Source organism: Myotis daubentonii, chromosome 1 (assembly GCF_963259705.1).
Source record: "Myotis daubentonii chromosome 1, mMyoDau2.1, whole genome shotgun sequence".
Taxonomy (NCBI): domain Eukaryota; kingdom Metazoa; phylum Chordata; class Mammalia; order Chiroptera; family Vespertilionidae; genus Myotis; species Myotis daubentonii.
This window is the reverse complement of record NC_081840.1, coordinates 93,596,514-93,620,291: the sequence shown is the minus strand read 5'-3', so window position 1 is coordinate 93,620,291 and position 23,778 is coordinate 93,596,514. Positions and strand designations below refer to the sequence as shown.

The following is a 23,778-nucleotide window of genomic DNA, read 5'->3' as shown; positions in this document are numbered from 1 at the left end:
TCCAGTGTTCTCTGACATAAGTCTGTCCTACACCTGTGAACTCTTGGTTGTCATCTCAGGGTAAGTGCTATTAATGAACACATGACCTAGTAGAGTGCTTACACAGACTAGCTACTCCATTCACATTTGCTGATTTCCATTTAAACTTACCAGCCCACATCTAGAGAAGAAAACACTGCACTGAGCTTTTTCACTTAAGAGGATTTTTTTGGGCACCTGGGTTTTGTGGGCAGAAAATCTTCATGTATTCTTTTGAGGGCAGTCAATAGAGTCATGAGGCCAACTGAGGAATACATTGCTTGCCACATGGCTTGTGGCTTAGACACCTGTCCCGCTGGCTCTCGGGGATGAACTGATGCAGAGGCAGGAGGCCAGGGCAGAAGGATATCACTTGAGAGTTAAATAATGTGGTCAGAATTATGTCTATGGCTTGATATTGTAGCAGACGCTTCAGGGAAATGTTGCATTGGGGCGATCTGGTTGTAACATTGGTAATGTGCCACCCATGCCAGATGCACTGGCGTATTCAGTCACTCAGTTAAAACACAGCATTCACTGTGTGAAGGTGCCCACTGTGTGAAGAGTTGTGACTGCCTGCCTCTCAAAGCCCTTTGGAGCAGGTGGGAGAGGACAGAATGGACATGCACTTCATCTGAAAACTGGTGATCCCTGTTCTAAAAAGAAATGTCATATCATGTTAAAATATGTTTTAATGTCCAAAGGTTTTGGGAGGCAAAATCTTGTGACACTAATTTCTTAGGACTTGCTGTTCTGAGGTTTTTAAGAATATAAAACTGTGAGAAAAATGTAGCTTTTCATATTCACTGTGACAAATATGTCTGACCACAGGGCAATGCACACCTCTGATTGTCGTCTGGGTCTGTTACAGAAGCATTCTGCTCAAGCATCTGCATCTCTAATGTTAAAAACATTTTCAATGCATATATTTTCCTTTGCTGTATTTTCCAGTGGGTGATGAAAATGTAAATGTGTTTTACCTGTTGGTGGTAGAGAGATGCTGTCCAGTCTTTCATCACCGTCAGCTACCTCTGCTGGTTACAAACATAAAACACAAATCTCATTAGTTTCAGGGAGCACATCCATTTCACCAATACAGTCACACAATTTTAAATCTCCATTATACATAGGAGTTTTCGCCTTTCTTTTCCCTTTTCAGCTCCAGCCAGTTCACATTATGGATTTTAGTGCCAATATTTAAATAAAATATTTTAAAGATAAAATAAAATCAATTTTCCTGTATTAAGTATTTTTTATAGCTTATGAAGCTTATTCTATCGATCATTGATGATTTCAATGCTTTTCGCTTATTTACATCGGCTTAAATATCCATCCAGATTTGGGGGTGACTTGTTGAAATATGATGCATGCGGTTAGTGAATTCTTGTGGTAGATTTGTGCTTGCATTTCCAGAACCATTCCTGTGGGGCGGGCTTAGGAAATCTTGAGAATGACTCTTTCTCTGGAGATTACTGGAAATTCAGATCTCAGAGCTGGCAATCTAAGTTGGCATCAGTTCAGTCATAAAGAAAATCAGAAGGAATAAGCACTTTTTTAAAAGAGCCATCACTTCTGTTTTAAAATGCAAACCTTTGCTCATCTCTTATATATTTCAATCTCCTTATGAATTTTCCAAAGGTAAATCCTTCAGTCACAGAAAATCTTCCACTAAACATAAATACAGGTGCCCATATGTCTCCTGAGAGCTGATGGGCTTGTCCGTCTCCCCAGCATGCTACAGGACAGGTCAAAACATTTCATCATGGCCAGCTGCATAACGTCAGCAGTGCTCCCTGTCTCAGGGCTGGTGGCCCCGCGGGACGTTCCCTGCCTGTGTGCATGTGAGGCTAGTCAAATGAGGGCTGCATTTGTATCACCTTGTAGTGCTCAGTTGGGAAGCAAGCTAGTCCTGTGTTCTTGTGTTTTGTTGCTGTTGCTTTAAACACAATCAGGGCTCAAAGATTTCCACTCTAGTCCACTCTCTTACATCTTGTCCTCTGACGGGACACACTGACTCAGTGACCCACTGTCTGCTGACCCGCCCAATCCACCACAAAGAGAAAACACTGAGAAGAGAAAGACCAGTCAAGACCAGTTTTGTTTGGAAAAAAGTAGAAACCCCTAAAAATTATGTTGTACATGAATATTTAACAACAAAAACATTCAAGTGAAGCAATAAGACAAATGGTAAGAATAAAATTTTGTATATAGATTTATAGATAAAATACAGGAAAAATTAAAATATTAGTGGTGTTTCTCTGAATGAAAGGCTTGTAAGTATTTAAAATTTTGTTCTTTGGGTTTTTACAATTATTTTGTATATTTAAAAAATAAATAACAGTTATTTTTATATTTAGAAGATATTATTTTCTTCTAATTAGTTTGATTGGATTTGATAGATGAACTACATGATAATTCTTTCATTGTCTAGGACTAAAAATTTTTTAAAGTATATTTTTATTGATTTCAGAAAGGAAAAGGGAGAGGGAGAGAGATAGAAACATCAATGATGAGAGAGAGTCATTGATTAGCCGGTCTACATGCCCTGACCAGGAATTGAACTCTGACCTCCTGTTTCATAGGTCGATGCTCAACCATTGAGCAACACTGGCCGGACTCATTGTCTAAGATTTAAAAGGTTCTCCAGCAATAATAATAATAATAGCAATGCTAGCCACCATCACTTATTAGATGCTTTCCATTTACTGAGCATTTGACATACACTGAGTCATCTAACCCTTAGAAAAACCCCTCAAGGCAGGTCTGTTATGTCCATTTTAACAAATGAGGACACTGAGACAGACAGGCCAAGAACTGTACCTACGGTGACACAGCTAGTAAGTGACACTGCCAAGGACTTGACTCAGGTTTATGCTTGGACTCTTAATCTCTTTGCTATTAATCATCCAAACATATATCGCATATATGACTATGAGCTAATTTTTAAATCTCCAAGTTTCAGTTCATTTTATACTTGAGTAACTTTCTCCTCTTTCCATTTCAATTTCTTTTCATTTAGTTATAACAAAAATCGGTTTTAGGTATAAGTTGATCTTCCTTTTGTAATTAAGTTATCTTCACTTTTAAAAAGCAGGCCTATGCAATTATGTGCTTTAGTAAGAACAATATATGTAAAAACATGTATAAGTTGGTATATACCAGCTGCATGAACAGGGCACAGGGTCATGGAGGAAGAACATGACTGTGTTACTCAAATTTAATTATAATATCTGTCAATAACAATGACCTCACCATCTTTCTTTCCTGGTGACAAATTGTAAAATTTGGAAAAGATTGAGAAAGTCCAATAAAAATTTAATAGCAATGACAATTTTACTTGTACAGCTAACACACACACAAAATTGCAATTTCAGCTCTGAGGAAATAATCTAATGAAAATGATAAAAATCCACACCAGGAAAGGAATCATTCCAGTTATAGAAAAAAATTATTACATGTAATGAGAGCCCCAAATGAATTTCTGTTTGGATTCATATAACAACCTTTCAGATCTGCATGGGGCATTTTTTCAAGAGGCAGTTCGAGCCGCCTTCCTCTTTTTTTGTTGTTGTTAAGCCCCACCCGGGGATATTTTTTCCATTGATTTTTAGAGTGAGTGGAAGGGAGGGAGGGAGAAGGGGGAAAAGAGAGAGAGAGAGAGAGAGCGAGAGAGAGAGAGAGAGCGAGAGCGAGAGAGAGAGAAATACCGATGTGGGAGACATTGGTTGCCTCTCTCATGCTCCCTGACCAAGGCTGAGGATGGAACCTGCAACCCAGGTACGTGCCCTTGACCAGAAATTGAACCCAACCCTTTTCTGTGCTGGCTGATGCTCTAATCACTGAGAACACTGGCTAGGGTAGTGCAAGCTTTCGTAAACAGTGAGCTGATTAGCTTGCCCAGGTGGAGTCTGTATCTAATTCCAGGAATTGCACCAAATATGATAATAAAAAAAAAGGTTAAAATTGTGGAATATCTGTGAGACACTGTTTGGATTATCATTTGGACCAAAAATAATGAAGACAAAAAGCAGGAGAGCAAGTAATATTTTTGAGAAGCCCGTGAGTTCCTATCAGCATGACAATGGCTCTAGTTCCAATTTGCTGGGGTCCCACTTTTGTGTTGCTTGAGGAGAATGAAGTGTCACAGGATGTGAAAAAATGGGGAGACAAAACCTATTTGGCAGGTCACTGCTGATGTGCTGGTCTGGTCTGTGTGGCAGGGTTGGATTCTGTAGACACCTTCCACATTTTTTTTTTTAATCCTCACGTGAGGATATTTTTTTTTTTTAAATTGATTTTAGAGTGAGAGGAAGGGAGAGAGAGAGAGAGAGGAGGAGGAGACAAACATCAGTTGGTTGCCTCCCATACACCCCGACCGGATTGACCTAGAAATCTGGGTATGTGCCCTGACTAGGAATCAAACTGGCAATCTTTAGGTGAACAGGCTGATGCTCCAACCAACTGAGCCACCCAGCCAGGTGGCACCTTCCACTTTTTGGATGCTAACAGAACCTGCTAGAGGGGCAGAAAAGTGCCAAGGTGCTGATCCCCAATATTTAGGCAGATAAGCTAAACCTACTGGCCAAAGTGAAAATGTCCAAAATCAAATATTATGAGAACTACGGAGCAGGCCACACAATGTTCTGGGCACGTGCAAGGCTACCCCGGAAGGGAAGGGCTGGGAGCAGTCTACGGTTTGGGACCCATTCTGTAGAAGCAGGCATGGGCGTGTGGAAATGAGCCTGTGTCATGTGGTTGAGAAATGTGTTCACTGGTCAGTCTGTTTGTGGGACAGAGAAACAGGAATGGGGGAAAAAAGTCCCTACTGTGTGCATGTGTGTTTGTTGGGGGGAAGCGGAGAAGGGAATAGAGACCAGAACTCATAATAATTTGTCTTAGCATCTGAAATAGGAAAAAAAGGTGTGTTTATGTATAAAATATATAGTATGGGGAAACAGAATTGAAACGGATCTTCCTATTTCAGTCACGTGGCCCACTGCCAGGAAGGCAGTTTCTGTGTCTCTGAGAAGAGGCCTCTCCAATACACTCAGCAGACACTCAACAGTCTCCCCACCATTTGTCTTCAATGTTTCAGGCCCTTCAGGGACTTGTAATCACGTCCAGCCATGGGCACATGTTTTGTCCACAAAGCCCTCTCCTTCCTCTCTCTGGGTTCCTCTGCAGCACCCACGTTAGTAACATCAGCATTCTGGACTTACAGTTCTTGTCCCTCAAGCCCGCAAGGAGCTCCAAGCATTTCTCCCATTTTCCATTTACCCTACCGCCCATGTGAGACAAGAAGGGACCGGCATGCTTCTGTGGATTCTGAGGGGAGGAGTGTGCTAGCCCACCTCAGACTAGAAGCTGGTGGCACAGTTGCAGTGGTGTGTGGAGAACCAAAGGCTAGCTGGTTCTTGCTACTTTGGCCCTTTGCCTTTCCTTTGGGCTGAGTATTAAATTTAAGTCTCTTCACTATGACACCTTTAGATCTCTCTCAAACCTGAATATTAAAGTTAGTGTCCCTCTTAGGGGGATCAACAATTATCCCCCGTAAATCAATAGACAAATGGAAGTTCTTACATACCCAACAGTCAAGATTGCCAAGGCAGGATTTAGGCAACACAAGACCAACTTAATACTAGCAACCACACCGCTCAGGCTACATACTTGAAATCTGATTTGGGATACAAAAAAAAGAAGAGACACAGCACTCAATATGGTATTAGTGCTTAAGCATTACTTACTGTGTAAAATGATTGAGCAATTATCTTTGATAACACTTGTCATTTACTGTAAAACATTTTTTTTTCACCCCAATCCTTTCCTGGAGCCTGAAATCTAAAGGGGCTAAAGTAATACAAAGAGCCTGGCTGGTGTGGCTTAGTGATTGAGCACCAACCTATAAGGCAGAAGGCCACAGTTCGATTCCCAAATGGGGCACATGCCTGGGTTGCAGGCTCAATTCCCAGTGGGGAGCATGCGGGAGTCAGCCGATTGATGTTTCTCTCTCATCAATGCTTCTATCGCTCCCTCACCCTTCCTCTCTCTGAGATCAATAAAAATATTTTTTAAAAAATAAAGTAATACAAGAGGCTTTGTGAGGTGGCCAAGGCGGAGGCTGGAGGCCTTTAGCATAAGAAAGCATAAGAGACCCTGCTGACAGCAGTGAATAGAGTGTTACTCAGTTACCCTCCCCTGAGTGAGGTCAGGCACCATGACACAAGACTCAACCTTTGGGGGAGGAAAGGAGAAGAGAGGAAATTAGGAGGGAACTACGAAGATGGGGGTGCAGAGAAGGAAATAAGAGAAAGGGCTTGGGGAGGAGGAAGGGCACTCTGGGACAACCGTGTGAGCGGCCACAGGCATACCCTAAGGGGCCCTAAGGATCTTGTTCCGGAGAACAGAGCTCAGGGACGGTGCTGCCCTGTGGGTTTTGGGGTAAGTATTTGAACCTCAAGGAAGAAACTGATGAAAGAACATTCTCTAGGTTCTCACAAGAACTAGATGAGCTAAACAGTAAGACTTTTTGCTGTGGACTATTTTTCCTTCTTTTCCATGGATTGATTCGCTGGTTCATTTGTTGGTTCCACGCTGTGCCACACAATGTTTGGAACAGAAACATGACTCAGAAGCCATCTGTGCTCCGGAGGCTCTCATGGTCACTGGAACAAACAGGTGGGTGACTCCTCTGGTGGCAGAAGACTAAAGTGCTGCACTGCCTATGAAGGCTCCAGGAGGAAGAACCTGATGCTATGACAGGCAGAGGGAAAGTGTGAGTTGGAAAACCTAGCATATTTCAGAACAGGAAGAGTCTGCAGATGAGGCTGGTGAGGGGGTTGGGGCTGACTATGAAGAGCCTTGCCTGCCACACTGAGGGCAGGGGGTGGTATGTAGAAGGGGCTTTTACTCCGGGGGACAGGAAACGAGGAGAAGTATTTAGTTGGGGCAGGTAAGGTCAGATTTCATTAGCTGAGGCAGAGAATGAAGTCTAGGGTCTCAGGCCATGGCCATGTCTAGGGCTGCACACCTGAGAGCCACTGATGACGGACAGTTCAAGTCAGGAGTGAGGATTTAGAATGGGAAAAGTAAGGACAGAAACTTGGGAATGCTGGCTTTAGGAGATGGGTGAAGGAGAGGCAGTGAAGGAGACCGAAGGCATTGCCAGAACATGTGGAGGAGAAACAAAGAGAATGAAGTCATAGAATCCAAGGGAAGAGAGCTTCAAGAAGGATGAGGTTCCACAGAGTAAAAATCAACATGGAGGTTGTCGGAGTGTTAACATAAGGAGAGTGAAATCTGGTCGCTGGGATGTGAATGCAGCAAGAGCTCACGTAGAAGACGAGGTCAGAGGGCAAAGTGCAATGGATTCTAAAGTGAACTGGGATAGGGGAGCCCACTCAAGGATGCAAATCTATTTGGAAGAATTCTGACCAACAATGCGAGGAGAAAGAGAAGGTAGTGGTTTTAAGAAATGGCCAGGATAAAGGAGTTGTTTTGCTTTTGGTTGGCAACGGGAAGGAAGATAAGGTCATGAGCATTTTTTGTGTGATTATGTGTCAGTTCTCTGTTACTGGCAATACTTACATTGTCTTATTGTATCTCTGAAAACACCCCTGAGGTAGCTGTTAGCCTTGTTATATAAATGAAGGATGCAGGCCTGCTAGAGGTTGAAAAATTTGTCAAAAAGTCCCAGGAATTTGTAAATGGCAGCTCAGAGCTAGGAATTCAGACCGGTTCTTCCCACTCTATCATGCTCTGTGATGAGTTGTAGTGAAGGAGAAGAAGGCAGGGAACACTGAGAGACAGGGAGGATGACCAGATCATTTATCCAAGTCTGGAACCTTTGAGAGTGAAAGGGGCTTGATTAATAACTAGAGGCCCGGTGCACAAAAATTTGCGCACTTGGGGGGGAGGGGGGCCCCTCAGCCCGGCCTGTGCCCTCTCGCAGTCTGGGACCCCTCTGGAGATAATGACCTGCTGGCTTAGGCCTGCTCCCAGGTGGCAGAGGGCAGGCCCAATCCCTAGATGCAGCCCCTGGTCGGGCTCAGAGCAGGGCCGATTGGGGAGTTGGGGCGCCACCCCATCATACACAGAGCAGGGCGATCGGGAGGTTGTGATTCCACCCTCAGTCACGCTCAGGGCAGGGCAGATTGGGGGGTTGGGGCACCATCCCCTGTTACACTCAAGGCAGGGTTGATGGGGAGGTTGCGGCGCCACCCCCTGTCACTCACAGAGCAGGGCTCATCAGGGGGGTTGGGGCTCTGTACCCTGTCACGCACAGAGCAGGGCCCATCAGGGGGTTGGGGCACCGCCCTCTATCACCCACAGAGCAGGGCCAATCAGGGGGTTGGGGTGCCGCCACTCTCACACTCAGGGCAGGGCCGATGGGGAGGTTATGGCTCTACCCTGTCACACACAGAGCAGGGCCCGTGGGGGGGGGGGGGGGTTGGGGCGCTGCACCCTGTCACACACAGAGCAGGGCCGATCAGGGGGTTGGGGCGCCGCACCCTGTCACACACAGAGCTGCAGGGCGATCAGGGGGTTTGGGCGCTGCCCCCTGTCACGCTGATCCTGGTGCCGGGAGGCCTTGTGGCTCCACTGATCCCGGTGCTGGGAGGCATATTACCCTTTTACTATATAGGGTAGAGGCCTGGTGCATGGGTGGGTGCCGGCTGGTTTGCCCTGAAGGGTGTCCTGGATCAGGGTGGGGGTCCCCACTGGGGTGCCTGGCCAGCCTGGGTGAGGGGATGATGGCTGTTTGCAGCTGGTCACACATCCTTCAGTGTGGGGGTCCCCACTGGGGTGCCTGGCCAGTCTGGGTGAGGGGATGATGGCTGTTTGCAGCTGGTCACACACCCTTCAGGGTGGGGGTCCCCACTGGGGTGCCTGGCCAGTCTGGGTGAGGAGCTGAGGGCTGTTTTCAGGCTGGGGGTGACTGAAGCTCCCAACTGCTCTTTTTCTTTTTTTTATTTTTTATTCTGGGCCAGCTTTAGCTTTGAGGCTTGGCTCCAGCTCTTAGGCCTCCGCTGCTGAAAGTAGGTTTCTGGCCTTTGCTTACAATGTTGCGATCCTGCTGGCTGAAGCCCGGCAGGTTTCTGGGGTTTTGTTTAGCTTCTATGTTTGTTACATAATTGCTTGCAGCTCAGAGGCCTGCAGTGGCAGGCGGGGAACGTTGGAGTCCTCCGTCACTGAAGCAAGCAAGCCTCATGTTAGTTTCAAGCTGCCTGGCTGCCGGCCGCCATCTTGGCTGACAGTTAATTTGCATATCACCCTGATTAGCCAATGGCAAGGGTAGCGGTCGTACGCCAATTACCATGTTTCTCTTTTGTTAGATAGGATGACGCTGGGACAGCAGTGGTAAAGCAACGCTGCTCAGGCACGGCAGGCTGCTGGTCCCCACCCGGGATGCGAGGGGCCACGGGTTATGACTCCTCAGCGACCTCCACTGCTTCCAGGCACTGCTGTGTATGACGCAGACAATCTCAGAGAAGATACACTAGCTTCTTTTGTAAAGACATTCATGTACAACATGTGTCTGAGCCTCCCAACTCTGAGGCAGGCTTTATTTTTATGTCCACTTCATGAGAGGGACACTGAGGATTAGAAAGATGGGGTGACGTGCCCAAGGCCCAGAGCTGGTAAAGAGCAGCCGTAACACTCGAGACCAAATCTTCTCCCATTATGACTTATTACCTGATATGATAATACATATTTTACCAATTAAAAATATTAGTTGTCATAGCACTTTCACAGGTCCTCCCCAGGCAGTGGGCCAGGATTTGGTAGCTGGTGCTGAAAGAAAACCCTTGAGTGCATCCTTTTCCTGAGACTGTGCCAGTGGTAGCTGTCGCTCAATGGCACAGAGGAAAAAAACCTAGTAGTCTATTGCTCTTTATAAAAAGAGCATCAATTAAATATAAAAGAAAAAGATGATGGGGAGATTTTTAATAAAAAAATCATCCAAAGCTACATATTTTCTTTGTCAGACATGACCTTGGGACTTAGAGCTTTGTAAACTGCTGATATAACTCTATCATAGGTAGGTCAGGGGATGCTCAGGTAGAGCTTACATACATAGGTGACCCTACAGCTGAACATTTTAGAGTCCTAGTAGCGACTTTCAGAGAAAAGAGCTGTAAGGTTTTCATACTGAAAACCACTTGGTCCCTTGGTGCCCATGTGTCTCGTGATGCTGCCAGGGTCTTCCCAGCCTGTGCCAGGAGCTCTCCCCGAGGCCGTCAGCTGTGCTCCACCGGCAGGTCACAGTGACTACCACTCACTGTGAGTTCACATACTTTAGGGTCGGTTAGCGACACAGCCTCATGCACTGTCCTGCTTTCTCATGGATCCCATGCCACCCAAGCCTGTAACATGTCAGCACTTCAGGTCTGTCTCCCAGACTCTCACACTCGAGCCCCAGAGCACAGGTGGCTCTGAGCAGGGCAGACACTGAAGTTTGATCAGGATTAAAAAAATAGAGAGAGGTTTGCGACCTCCTGAGATGATTATTTTTACGTGATAGCAGAAAACTGACCTCAAAGGGACTCTTCACTGCTAAACTGGCCGACTGTCAATGGGGAGGTTGAGACTTCAAATGACTGAATAGTCATAATTCAACTTGTGTTCACTTTTCCTGGAAGAAATTCCAGAATCACCAAGGCCAGATTTAAAAAAACTGTTTAAATAAATAAATATTTGACTTAAAAATCTCTATTTCATGGTGTTCCAGGTGGAATGATTACTGTTATTTTTTTTTTTTACCTTAAACAAATAGTACATTTTATCAAGTTAGGCAGATTCAAACAAACAAAAATCAATGGGCAATGGAAGCAAATCACAACAGAGACCCACTTTCCTCCATAAGAATGTAAGCCCACAGATGAGGTTAGCAATCTTTTTCCTTTGTACTATTCAAAGTGAATGGCCTGACACATTTTCACTATTTAATCTTCAGGTGAGTTTCAAAACTCATTTGAGTAAGACTTTAAAAAACAAAACCATAGCACGTGTATGTAGCGCATCTCCTTCAAAAGACGAGAGACGGCGAAGCAGCCGAGAGCAAAGCTTGCACGGTGCCATGCCCGGGGATTCAATAAAGGGCTTCTGCGATTATTTTCCTGCAGCGCGCTCATACCTGAGCCTCTTTTCAACCTTCTTCTGGCCAGTTTAATCTGATCCTGCAGAATCTGCACCCAGTCTCTCGGGCCAGGCAGCTTGTCCACATGGTTAGCAGTGCAGTACTTTTCTGTGAAGACTGAAAGAAAATGTGAAATACTGTTAAATGCTTCAACAAATAAAACAGGCAGATCCGAAACAGAAATGTATCCCAAGAAGAAAAAACATTATATATGGATGGGTTCTGCACTAGATAGCTTCACTATCCATATGACATCCCTGTGGTGGGGGTGGAGCCTGGCAGGGCCCTGACGCCATAAAATGTACTGGGCTTCGAAATGAAACCAGCTCTGCATAGTGAGGAGTTTTTATGGAAAGTGCCTATGGAAAGTGCATGTCCCTGTATATATGTCTTATGAGCAGAGAAAATGCTTCCTATGGATCCTCTGGCCCCATGACAAAATTCAACAACTGTATTAAAATATTTCACTTTTTAATTAATTCAAAATCTTATGCAAAATTACACAAAAACGATGATGTTCTCATGGTTATTCCTACTAAATCAGTTCTCAGAATAAGTAGAATGTAATTGTTTCTTTTTAATACATTTTTATTGATTTCAGAGAGATGAGGGAGAGGTAGAGAGACAGAAACACCAATGAGAGAGAAACATCAATACTGGGGAATTGAGCCTGTGACCTCCCGGCACAAGGGCAGACGCTCAACCTACTGAGCACACCGGCTGGCGGAATGCAGTTGTCTCTTAATGAAAGTTCCAATTCTATATGGAGGCAACTCTTGCAATATTCTACTGGCTTCTAGGAAAGAGCTATCTATTAAGCACAAAAGAAACTATGGAGTCATAGGACAGGACGAAAGGGAGGCCAGACATTATCTTAACCCGCCCAGTGTGTGACTGCACAGGCAGGAGCTGGGTGGACGCTGCTGCTCCGCATGTCATTCCTGAGTGCTTCCCAAAGTGCTCTCCTCTCTGTAGGTCACGACCAAGTATGCACTCACAGCACACTGCCCACTTGGTATTTAAAATATCTGGCCCGGCTGGCATGGCTCAGTGGTTGACCTATGAACTAGGAGGTCACCATTTGATTCCTGGTCGGGGCATGTGCCTGGCTTGTGGGCTCAATCCTCAGTGTTGGGCATACAGAAGGCAGCCGATCAATGATTCTCTCTCATTATTGATGTTTCTATCTCTCTCCCTCTCCCTTCCTCTCAGAAATCAATAAATACATATTTAAAATGTTGGTCATTTTAATGTTCTTAAGGCTTCTTTTAAAAATAAATGACAAAGGAAAATGTTGACAGATTCAACTACTCTGTAAAACTATAAAATTTCTATTGAATAGAAAATAAACATTACATTAGAATGAGAAAAGCTAATTGCACTAAATGTGACTGAAAAGGTTCAATATCTACCACTATATAAAGCACTCACTCAAATAAAAGAGCAATTTCAAAAGACTCTATAGATAACGAACAGTGTATTTAGAAAAAAACATTAGGAAAAATGTTTAACAAATATGTAAGCCCCCAAATTGCAAAACACATTTTATACCTATTAAGTGAGAAGAGCAATGTTAAAAAGCTAATACTTAATATTGATAAAATTGTGGGGGCCTGGCATATTCAAACATCATGGTTGGCATAAGCTGGCAAAACCCTTTTGGGAAATAAGATGGTACTATATAATGAGAGGCATAAAACTTTTACACCTTTGCATTGGAAATCTTACTCCTAGAAATTTATCCTAAGAAAATAATTTGAAAGAAAGAAAAAATCCACACACAAATGTAAAGAACCCAGTCATGCGGGAGGAGCTGGGTGGCAGCGGGAGGATGGATCAGGGAGTGAGAGGAGGGTCGCTTTGAGGAAGCTACTGCAGCGTCTGAGTTGGGGCCGCATGAGTAAAGGTGGACAGGTGACCGGAACTGTATATAGAACAGGCATTTCTGCTCAATCACATGGCCTGGGAACTATAGAAGAAAGGGAGGTTTGTGGGGGCAGAGGCAGATGTATTAGGCTTGGTTTGGGACAAGTTGAGTTTGGGTACCCTTCCCTACACAGAAGCCTACATACAGTTCAGGGAAGGGTCCAGGCTGGTACCAGTTTGACAGGCACAAACATACAATGGTAGTTAAAATGAGAGAAAAAGCATTGAGTAGGGAGAGCCTGTGGAGTGAACAGAGCGCTGGGCCAAGCACAGAGCCAGCGAGAACCCCGATGGTTGAATGGAGATTAAGGCGCAGGAGTCCATGAAGGAACCCAGGATGGGCCAGAGTCTGGAGACCCAGGAGGGGTCCTGTAAAGCCAACGAGTGGTGCTGATGGAGGAGGACCCACAGTTTAAGTGCAGAGGAAGGGCCAGGAAGGGAGGTTTGGAAAGTGTCCACTGAAGGTCATCAAGGAGTGGTGGGGTGGCCACAGAGGACACTCTCAAAAAACTGGGTTCATTTGGAGGAAGGAAGAGAAGAAGGGCTGCCAGGGGAGGAGGGCTGAGGGCCGGGAAACCTGGGCATGTCTGCAGGCTGACGGAAACAGCAATGTTGTGCGGGAAGACAGGAGCCAGGAAAAAGGGGGCGATAAAAGGGGACGGGGTCAGGCTAGAAATGGAGGGTCGCCCTCAAACAGGAGGGGCTTCTTCCTCTGACCTCAGAGGAAGGGAAGACAGGCAGGTTGAGAAGTGGTTACAGGCTGGAGTAATCACTCCCAGACCTCCTTGCATGTACAGTGAGGGGAATGGAGAGTGTGGGGAAAGTCTGGGATTGCCTTTGAGAAGAACATAAGTAGGAAAGCAGCAGACTGACAATGGGAGGACACCAAGCAGGCCTGTGGTGTGGGCAACAACCTGTAGGCAGGCTGTTTTTCCCAGGGCACTTTGCAGCTCCTCCTTGGAGCGGAGCCCCTGGATGGTAAGGCTGCTCTTGGGTTAGAGCCCAGCTGGATAGTCTTGGCAGAAGGACAGGGATACAAAGCACTTGAAGATGTGCTGCCACCTGGAATGAATGACCTCAACTTTCCTCACTTCCCCTTCCTGCGCAAATCTGGGAAAGAAGCGAAGCCAGAAAAAGGCTCACAGACTTAGAAAAATCTATAGAGACCAGGGAATGGAATTATCAACAGGGTTGGCGGGAGTTGGCGTGGAGTAAGGGCAACTGGGAGTGCGGTGCTGGAGTGTAAGTGGGCAGCGAGCAGTTCCGGATGAGAATGCTAAGGTGTGCTCACGGGTGGGGCTGAAACGTAGTAGAGGTGAACGTCACTGTGGATGAGGTCTGGATACTACTGGCTGGGGGTCAGATGGACCTTTCACGTGAACAGTGAAGTTATCGAAGATGGCAGGGCGACAGGGAGTGCGAGGAAGATATGTAGCTGTGGTAAGAACCTTAGAGGAAAGGACCCAGCCCAGCCCAACTGAGTCGAGGAGGAGTGATGGTTAGGAAGCAGAATTAAGGACCAGGGAAAGTATCACCCAGGCTGCCTGGTATATGATATGTGGGATGGGAGATACACAGAAGGAACAATACCTTGGGGGTGGGGTTTGCTTTTGAATCTCCCACGCCGGGTTATAGACACCTCAGGGTCTTCACTGGGTTTGGACCCCCACAGCACCTACAACAGTACTTAGTACTGACTAAGAACGCAATAAGCATTTGATTTGTATTTAGCACCCTATTCGTTTATATGAAAGTGTGTAGCACCGAAAGAGCTGAATACATTGTCTTAGCAGATAAACATCTCCCCCTTGTAATATCATTTATATAATTAATTTCCATAGCAACCCCTGTTTTCTCAGATTGTGAAATGCAGGGTGTCCAAATTAGCACCCATTAGAAAGTAGTGGCTCCAAATGAACAAAGTTGATTTGGGTTATGCCCACATCAAAACGACTCTCAGCCACTACGTGTGTCAACAACCGGGGTTAGGAGGACCAGAGGGAAGCCTGGAATGCTTCTCCCACACTGTGAGGAGCTTCCAATAGATCTTTCCAATCTAATCTTGAGCTCAGGTATTCTGTCATTCCTAGAAAGGCAACCATTTCTGGTTGTTTTTTCTCTTTTCAGTTAAAACCCATCCAGTTTCAATAAAAAACAACAACCAGGAAGTCTCTGCCTCCTGTGTCTGTGTCTGAGATCACTGAAGGCACAGCACAGGCTTCTTGAAAAACACCTGCACAACAAATATTTCCACTGGGTCTATTACCGACATCCTATTTCTTGGGTTACATTCATACTTAAAAGCGACTTTTAACTAGGACCTATCTGCCGATGAAATCCTATTCTGTTGCAAGTGCAGATGAGGCCTTAGGCCAAAATATTGTGATTGTATTGACCTGAAATCGCTCAATATGCTATGTGAATAGCAGTATCGAGTAAGCAGAATACATTTTTGCTGTCTGATTCTATAGCTAAAGGTCAAGCTATTATCCTGGTAACAGTTCCATTAGGAGTAATGATGTGAAAAGAGGTATTGCATTAATGTACTGGGGTTCCTACTATGTTAATAGTGGCTCATTAAGAATCATAGAACATTTTGCATTCATCCTTAGAATGCAATAGGTCCTAAAAAGAAATTTTTTTCCTTTTCTATTTTACATATTAAGGGGAAGCAAGAGCTAATTTCAAACAAGTCCAAGTAATCTGAACAAGTGGATGAAGGCCAACAATTAAACTAAAAAGAGTTAAAGCATCTACTCTGCTTAATATAATTTGAGGTCCCAAGGCACAAAGAGCATGTTAAATCACTGGAGAAATGACAAATGTTCAATTTGATCTGTACATGAATAATGACTTTTCTCAGATGTTTGCATTCAATTGAGCCGAGCTCTTTAATTGTCTATAAATAATGAACAGGCTAGTGGTGGCTGAGCAGATCCTTCCATCCCTAGGACTGTGGCATTTAACATAATCATCAATGAACACAGCAGAGAGTGGCGTGTCTGCATGCAACACGCTGAGAACAGAGCAGACTGGCCGGGTTCCCCCAACAGCTGTGTGTTCACACCGTTCCTTGAGGACTCTATCGGATTTGTCTGGCTCTCTATGCTGGGAAAAGCAGAATATGGTATGGATTTTTAAAGGGTGTCATTGGATCATACAGACATTTAAAGGAGCAGGAGTAGACAGCAGAGCTTTAATGTCACTGTGAAATCCTCTAATAAAGCAAAAACTCTGGCCAGAGTGAGTGCCCAACTTCTGATCTGATGACTCAGTTTTAACTTCCGGTCAAATAGACAAGTGAAAGTCAGGTTGCCATCAGGCAGAACTGAAAGCGGGGTCGTCATAAGATCAGCTGAAGTCCCAGAGCTTGAGGGGGACTAGGGACGAGTGAGAAAGATCTGTCCGCAGTAGAGTCCTGTGGCTGGGGTGAGCGGAGGAGAGGGAACCCTGGGACCAGCCCACAGACGGAGGAGGGGGAGACGAGGCTCCCTACAGGCACTTGATTTCCATCTCCTCACATGGCGGGCATGGAAAACGGCACCCCTCCCACACCTCCCTCTTCCCTTTTACTCTTTTAAAGCTGTCTTTTGAAAGGTCCCCTAAGCCAAGCACTTTATACCTATCTCATTTAATCCTCACAGTAACCCAGTGGAGGAGGTATTGTGATCCCATATGACTGATGAAAACATCAAGGTAGAGCAGGTTACATAACCGGCCCAAGATGGCACAGCTAATAGGAGCTATTTTCCACATAAATGAAATATTAATTTTATGTTGCAAATAAGCACACAGATTCTGTAAAAGAAAAATGATTGAATTCTAAATATAAGCAAATCAATAGCTAAGGTAATACTTGCATGTGAAAGAAAGCTGTGAACACTGGTGTGACTTTCGACTGCATGAGGCAGAGCGTGGCAGGCAACGAGCAAAGACGGGCCTCCCCTCCAACTAACGGGGCAGGGCCTGGGGCAAGGAAGGCAGAGGGATGCTGTGTAGGTAGTTTCAGCTTGAGATGACGACTCTGGTCTAAATTTTATACGGTTCTAATAGAGTATATATTTCCTTTGATGATATCATGGTGCTTCATTCCCCTATTTCATGGTTAGAGCCGAAACCTATAAATTATAGGCTTGACATCCATTCCAATAATTTATTAAAATTACAATGAGCCTGGCACTCCAGGCACTAGGAGAGAGAGGAAAGAGCTAGAATAAGTCTGGCTCCAGTGCAAGGCCTTAATGTGCTCCATATCTTGGTGCAATTGTTACCGACGTAGGGACTGGCCCTCAGCTGTGCAGGTTCAGAAATCGGACTTTATCTGAGAAGCAGGGGCTCAAGCCTAGAAACCAGCTCACAACAACTAAACCTGCAAGATATTGGTAAATAAACTAGGACGACAATTAATTAATGTGGAATGGGGTTATCTTTCTAGCATCTGAAACACTGGATATCATAACCTAGTTCTCCCACTTTTTGGAATCAAGGTGCTGGAAGGAAGAACTTAGCAGGTTGCTTGGTGAGAATCAGAGGTTGCCGAATGGTGTGGGGCTGCCCATGCTCAAGGGTGCCTATGGGAAACTGCCCATCCCTGGTCCTGCTGCCATCTGGGCAGGAATGTTTCACACCAGTGCCCTCCAAGCCAGAGCGTGACTGCAGCAGAGAGGATGAGCAGGAGAGCTGTGGCGGGATGCCGTGAGCAGCCCCGACACCTTGTGCAAACCAAGACTATGAGGAGGCAGAAGCAAAGCGGAGAAAGCCAGCTGGAGAGGAGAGGGTGAGGCAGATGTGCCGAGAGCAGCAGGGAGCCAGAGGGACTGAGGCTAGGTGGTGAGGCAGGGGTGCAGAGCATAGGCAGGCCTGTGAGCAGCCTCCATGCCTACGGTTTCCATGTCAGCCTCACAGACTTCCCGTTTCCTAAGGGAACCTGAGTGACACCCTGCTTCTTGAAGAGAGCATTTTACAGGGGTTGAAGTATAGCCCGATTCATTTTTTTTTAAGCCTGATTCTTATTCCAGCATCGATGGCCTATCAGTGACCACCACTCTAATGCCCGGCCCTCTGGTACCGAGAGGGCACCGACAAGTCCCTGTGCTTTCCGGCGGCCGGCCTCTGTGCACACAGATCTTCAGGGCACATCCTGAGACACAGTCCCAAATGATCTGTTGAGGTGCAATTACTTCAGTGTATGGTTTACCTCACCTGTCTGTGTTGTTCTCATTAAGAGCAATGCCAGTGGATGATGTTTCCTGACCTCATACAGAGACTGGGGTGCTTCACAGCTAGCACCTGAACCCTATTTTCTTATTATAAAACAACATGCATTCATTCGAGAATATCTACCCAGCACCCAGCAGACTATGCCAGGCACCAGTGAACAGACAGTCCCTGTCCTCAAAAGACTTCGAGTGAAATGGAGGATGAAGGCAAATGAAGTGAAGAGGAGTGCAAAGTGAAGCTGCTATTATCGAAGTGGGTACGGGACACACAGAGCAGGGCACGAGGCCACTCCTGGTGGGGGTGGCGTGTGGGGAAAGCTGTTGGATAAAGTTGTGGCTCAGCTGAAAGCCAAGGAAGAGGGGAGGTGAGATGAAGAGTGGGAGAGGAGAAGGACGTTCTAGGATGCAGTTGCCCTGAGGGGGTACGGAGAGAGGCAGTCTCAATAGCTGGAAAGCTTAGGTTCCTACCCCTGCAAGGGAAGAGAGAAGGAGGTCCTGGGCCTGTGTGGGGAGGTTAAACCAAGGCCTCTATATGAGCCGAGAGCCTGTGGAAAGGGAACCATCTTCCCACCAGTACAAGGAGCTCTGTCTAGTCTCTGGAGGGAGGAAGAGTTTCCTTGGAAAATTCTAATGCTTGGCCTGGACCTCACGTAGGTTTGGAATCTGAAATTAAATACCCTGCATAAATGAACATAAGCAGTGCTGTTGATAGCTCTGGGCTCCAGACAAAAGGAAATGCAGAATTTCTTCTACAAACTGGGCCCCAACAGTTTCTCATGGAAGCAAAACAAACACCGGCCCACAGCAGATGAACTCATAAGTGAAAATAGTGCAACACATAATGAAAAAATCAGCTATAAGCAAGAGTCAGCCAACCCAAGAAAATCAGGATTAAACCCCCAATAACTTAAGGCAATGGAATTACAAAGTATGTTTAAAATGATGAAAGATATTAAAGAACTTAGGTCATTAAGAAAACAATGAGGCTGATTTAAAAGAGAACTTATAGAAATTAAAAATATAGTACTTTATTTTTAAAAAGTCAAAGAACAGGTTAGTCAATAAATTAATATCAATGAATAGAAAAGGGAGAGAGATCTGAAGAATTACCCAAAATGTAGTACCAAGAGATGGAGAGATGGGAAATATAACAAACAAATTAAGAGACATGAAAGATGGAATAAAAATGTCCAGTTAACACTAATGGATGTTTCAAGGGAGCGAAATAATGGAGGAAGGCAAAATCTGAAGAGATAGTAGATGAAAAATTACCAGAATAGGTAAGTCATGAACCCTTGGTTTCAAGAAGCACAACAACGAAGCAGATTAATAAAAATGAAGATATATCCAAACGTAAAATAAAGAAACTGGAGAATGCCAAAGGCAGAGAAGTCTTAAAGGCAACTACATAGAAAAAGCAGATTATCTACAAAAGGATAACAGGCTGCTAGATTCACAACAGCAACAAAATCTAGAAAACAGTGGAATATTTTCAAATTGCTCTGAAAAAAGTCCTCAGTCTAGAATTACCCAACTAAACTCCACATCACTCAATAGTGAGGGTGAAATAAATAAGTTTTCGGGACAAAAATAGAAAGAATATACCACAGAGACCCTCATTCAAATAATTAGTACAAGCTGTATTGAGGGAAAAGAAAACTAAAGTAGAGGAAGCATCTGGAGGCTGGAAAGAAGAAAGGAGGACATGACCTATAAGATATTAAGAATTATTACAGTGCCAAACTCATGAAAACTGTGTAGTATTGGCTGAGTTAGGTAACAGACCAAGTGTTAAAATGTGAAATGGGAGCTCAATATATGACAGAAGTGAAATTAAAATTCATGTAAAAAAAAAAAAGGGGGATGGTGTTAGAATGATCAACTACCCACAGAGAAACATATATTAATCCTCCCCTCACAGTTTATGCAAAAGTAATAAACGATAAAACTTTAAAATTTAAGATAATACCATTATATAATTGGGGTAGGGAGACTTTCTTAAAACAAGCACATAAATATCACAAAGCATAAAATAATCTGGCTTTTACACTGAACTTTGCTATGAAAAACAGTCATCATATGCAAAGTTTTCACAAATTGAAAAACAAGAAAAAATATTAGCAACATGAATAACTGAAAAAATAATTTATATAAATCAATAAGAAAAGAACAATCTAATGGAAAAATTGGAAAAGGGTGGAAATTCACAGAGGAAACTAACCAAATAGTAATAAATATGAAATAATACTCAACTTCATTAATAATCAGGGAACCCACCACTGAGGTGCCATCTGATATGATACTAGATTGGCAAACATTAAAGTTTGTTAACACCAGATGTTGGCAAGAATGAGGAAAAGTAGGATTTCTTATACATTGCCGGTGAGTGATGAATGATATTGGTCACTTTAGAGAGCCATTGGCAATGCTTACTGAAGCCGAAGACGCGTGAACCCTGTGGCTCAGTTCCACTCCCCGGTGTGTCCCCTAGAGGTTGTCACACCTGAGCCCGGCAGACACGAAGATGACTGCACTGCTGCCACAGGTAATTGTGAAAAAGAAGAGGCAACCTAACTCTCTTCACCGAAGACTGGAGAAAGAAACTGCTTTATTTGTATGAATAAATCTTGATTAAAAGGACACAAAGTTGCAAAAATACAGCATGAAAATATGTATGTAGATTTATAAATTTACAAAATAATAGTAAGTGTGATTTATATTTAGTGAAATAGAAAAATACAAATGGGAAGTTTCACATCGACTTCAGGTTACTCTGGAGCAGGAAGGAGAAAGAGAAAGAGAAAGGGAATGGATGGTACAGGAACATTTTGATTCTTACCCAAAACAACAACAACTACAAAGGAAGGTGGGTATGAAGCAAATACAACATCTGTTTTAAATCCCAGTGGTAAGGTGGAGAGAAAAATGCATCTTGGAAAATGTCTCCAACATACTCAAGATGAAGAGGAATATAATTTCCACTTCTGACCTAAAGATGACTGCTTACGGGAACAAGTGTCATTCTTCAACCAATGTCTGAACAAATCAGGAAATTTCTCCTAGGATGATGCTGTGAAAATGTCAATACTGACCAGATGTCAAGTACATGTCTCACATACACTCTCTGCTAGGATACGGACCAAGAGCTATCTTTAAAAGAGAGCTGGGGTGAGAAGGGTGAAGACATGAGCCATCAACCTTCAGGTCTCACCTGAAATGTGACCTTTGGAGTCAAGGTCTCCCTGAGTTTGTTAACTAGTGGTTTTTAAATAATAACATCTACTGATCATCTTGACCATAAACTCAGATGTGTGGTTCGTGAAAGAAGAAACCTGAGAAACTTTTTCTCTGCTGTGTCTTGACTTGAAAGGATGGAAGAAAGAATTTCTTTGGTAAACAGCCACAGGTCTTGAAATATACGGAGCCCTAAAGTTCATTTCAGGTTTGATTTAACATTAGGATTTAACAGAGTTCATCAATGAATGCACCTAAACTGAAATCTTTAAATTAAAAGGAAAGGAAATACAGCAATACACACAAGAGTGTACTTATTGATGAAATTAAAATACCCTACTGAGTTATGTATGCAGAAAGGCTGCAAGGCAGTCAGCTGGTCAAGTTGAGTAAAAGCTGACCATGACGGCCGTTGAGTAAAAGCTGACCATGATGGCCATCGAGTGCAAGTGCCAATCCTTGGACGGGGCTGTCACTTCCAGTTGGTTGTGGTAATGAAAAAGGCCCTAAAGATCCATAAAATTGATTCCTAGTCATATTTATTTCATTCTATCGGTTTACTTTTGAGAATCTGGACAAAAATTATTGAACCACAGAATTTCTGAACTGTAAGAGACTTTAAAATTTAGCCAAGCCACCCTGTGATTTTTTTTCTTTCCTTTTCTTTCTTTTTTTTTTAATTTATTTTTTCAAGAGAAGGTAATGTTTCAAGATCTTAAATGGCAGAGTCAGGAGTAAGTCCATATCCTACAATGCTCCTTTCACTGTCCCCGAACTGGTGGGACTTTGAGGTTTGAATGATCTTGTTTAATCACAGAGATTCTCAAGTATTTGAGGCCAGAGTCGTCTGGAGGGAAAGAACAACATCCCTGTCTTCCTTTGTTCGGTTTCTAGTACAATGGCACCTCTGTCTAAAACAAAGTGCCTTCAGTGGTTTCTCAAATTAAATAAAGTTAATTTTAATTTTCAATTTACGAAAGCCCACAGCAGAGCTTATTTATAAGACAGCTACTAGGAACATGATGGGCACTTTCTTTTGGCCAGATGAGTTACAACATATGGTTGTCTAAATGTTTGGTATATTTCACGGGGATAAGTTATATCCGCTAAATATTAAGATCTGGGCAACAACAAGCTCTGATGTAATGGTGCCTTACTCTTTACCCCTTTTTTTTGGCAAAGAGACATGCTTCAGAGAGTGATAGAAATCCTACTTGGAAGGCATCTTGGACATAGGACAACTCATTTATTTTACAGACCAGTAACTGAGGCTCAAGTGAAATAAAACTGAAAAGATTGGGAATCATCAACTCAAATGGTTATTAGAGACGTGCCATAAACCACACGTGCACTAACACTTTACAGAGTACATCTGTTTCTATCTGTTCTTTATATAAATGGACGAGAAAGTACTGGGCTTTTCTCCCAGCTTTTAAAGCTAGAGTTTCTTGGTATATGAACTTTCCAAGTCATTCCGTGAGGTACTGAGTTCATCCACTGGCCAGAAGTCTGCAAGTAATAGCCACAGTACCAGAGTAAGCTATGACACAGTCAGGAAGTTCAGGTACCATCCTGTCCCTCACAACCACCCCGATTCAGAGATGGCCAAGGTTGGAAGAATAGAATGATGAGTCAGGAGAGCAGAGGTGGTGATGGGGGTCTTGCCTATGAGAATCAGGTCATCCGGTCAATACACTCATCCCAACCCTGCCACCATCAGGGTGAAGATGCTAAGCGTCGGGAACAGGCTGACGCCGCACAAGGATTTTGTTTTCTGTTCTTTTTTAATGGTGGCAACTCCCTTCTAATTGATATCAACTCTAGGAAAATTTTGGGCTCACATTTTGAATCTGATTATTAAAAAGTTCTCAAACATTTCTTTGATACTCTCTCTTTGAGGTACAAAGTTGCTATGAGGACGTTTAAAAAACACAAGGATGGATAAGAACACCAATGTATCAAGAGATGGTAAAAACAGGAAATGGCACATTAAACCTGCTTATGATTTTATTATTGGGTTTAAATAAAAATCCCACAAGGCAATTATTATACTTAACCTTCTGAAGATGATTACCTTCTGAACAAATGCATGATAAACTTCCATATTGTGCACGTTCCTCTTTGATAATTAACAATAATCAATGCTTTTAGAGCCCCCACTGAATACAAATTGGGTTTATATGTAGGTCCCCTTGATAGTATTAATTGTTGAGATCTGTGCCACCTTGAAATGCTGTGCATGAC

At 43.8% G+C, this 23,778-nt stretch overlaps 1 protein-coding gene and 1 non-coding gene across 12 annotated transcripts in view; one reads left to right on the top strand and one right to left on the bottom strand.

Annotated features, from left to right (window-relative positions):
* BEND7 (BEN domain containing 7) overlaps nucleotides 1–23,778 on the bottom strand; it is an 83,393-nt gene that overhangs the window by 4,819 nt on the left and 54,796 nt on the right. For 8 of the 11 annotated variants that reach the window (XM_059710986.1, XM_059710995.1, XM_059711048.1 and 5 more), the window contains 2 exons: nucleotides 11,153–11,272; nucleotides 999–1,052 (listed from right to left, as the gene is read on the bottom strand). In XM_059710986.1, the coding sequence (XP_059566969.1) occupies nucleotides 999–1,052; nucleotides 11,153–11,272 (174 nt within the window). Of the gene's footprint in view, nucleotides 1–998; nucleotides 1,053–11,152; nucleotides 11,273–23,778 lie in introns of those variants that run through there. The other 3 variants (XM_059710973.1, XM_059710965.1, XM_059711014.1) reach the window with 2 other exon arrangements.
* On the top strand, nucleotides 9,757–9,883 carry LOC132224862 (small nucleolar RNA SNORA30/SNORA37 family). Its single transcript, XR_009450747.1, has one exon. It is a non-coding gene; the product is annotated as a small nucleolar RNA SNORA30/SNORA37 family (small nucleolar RNA).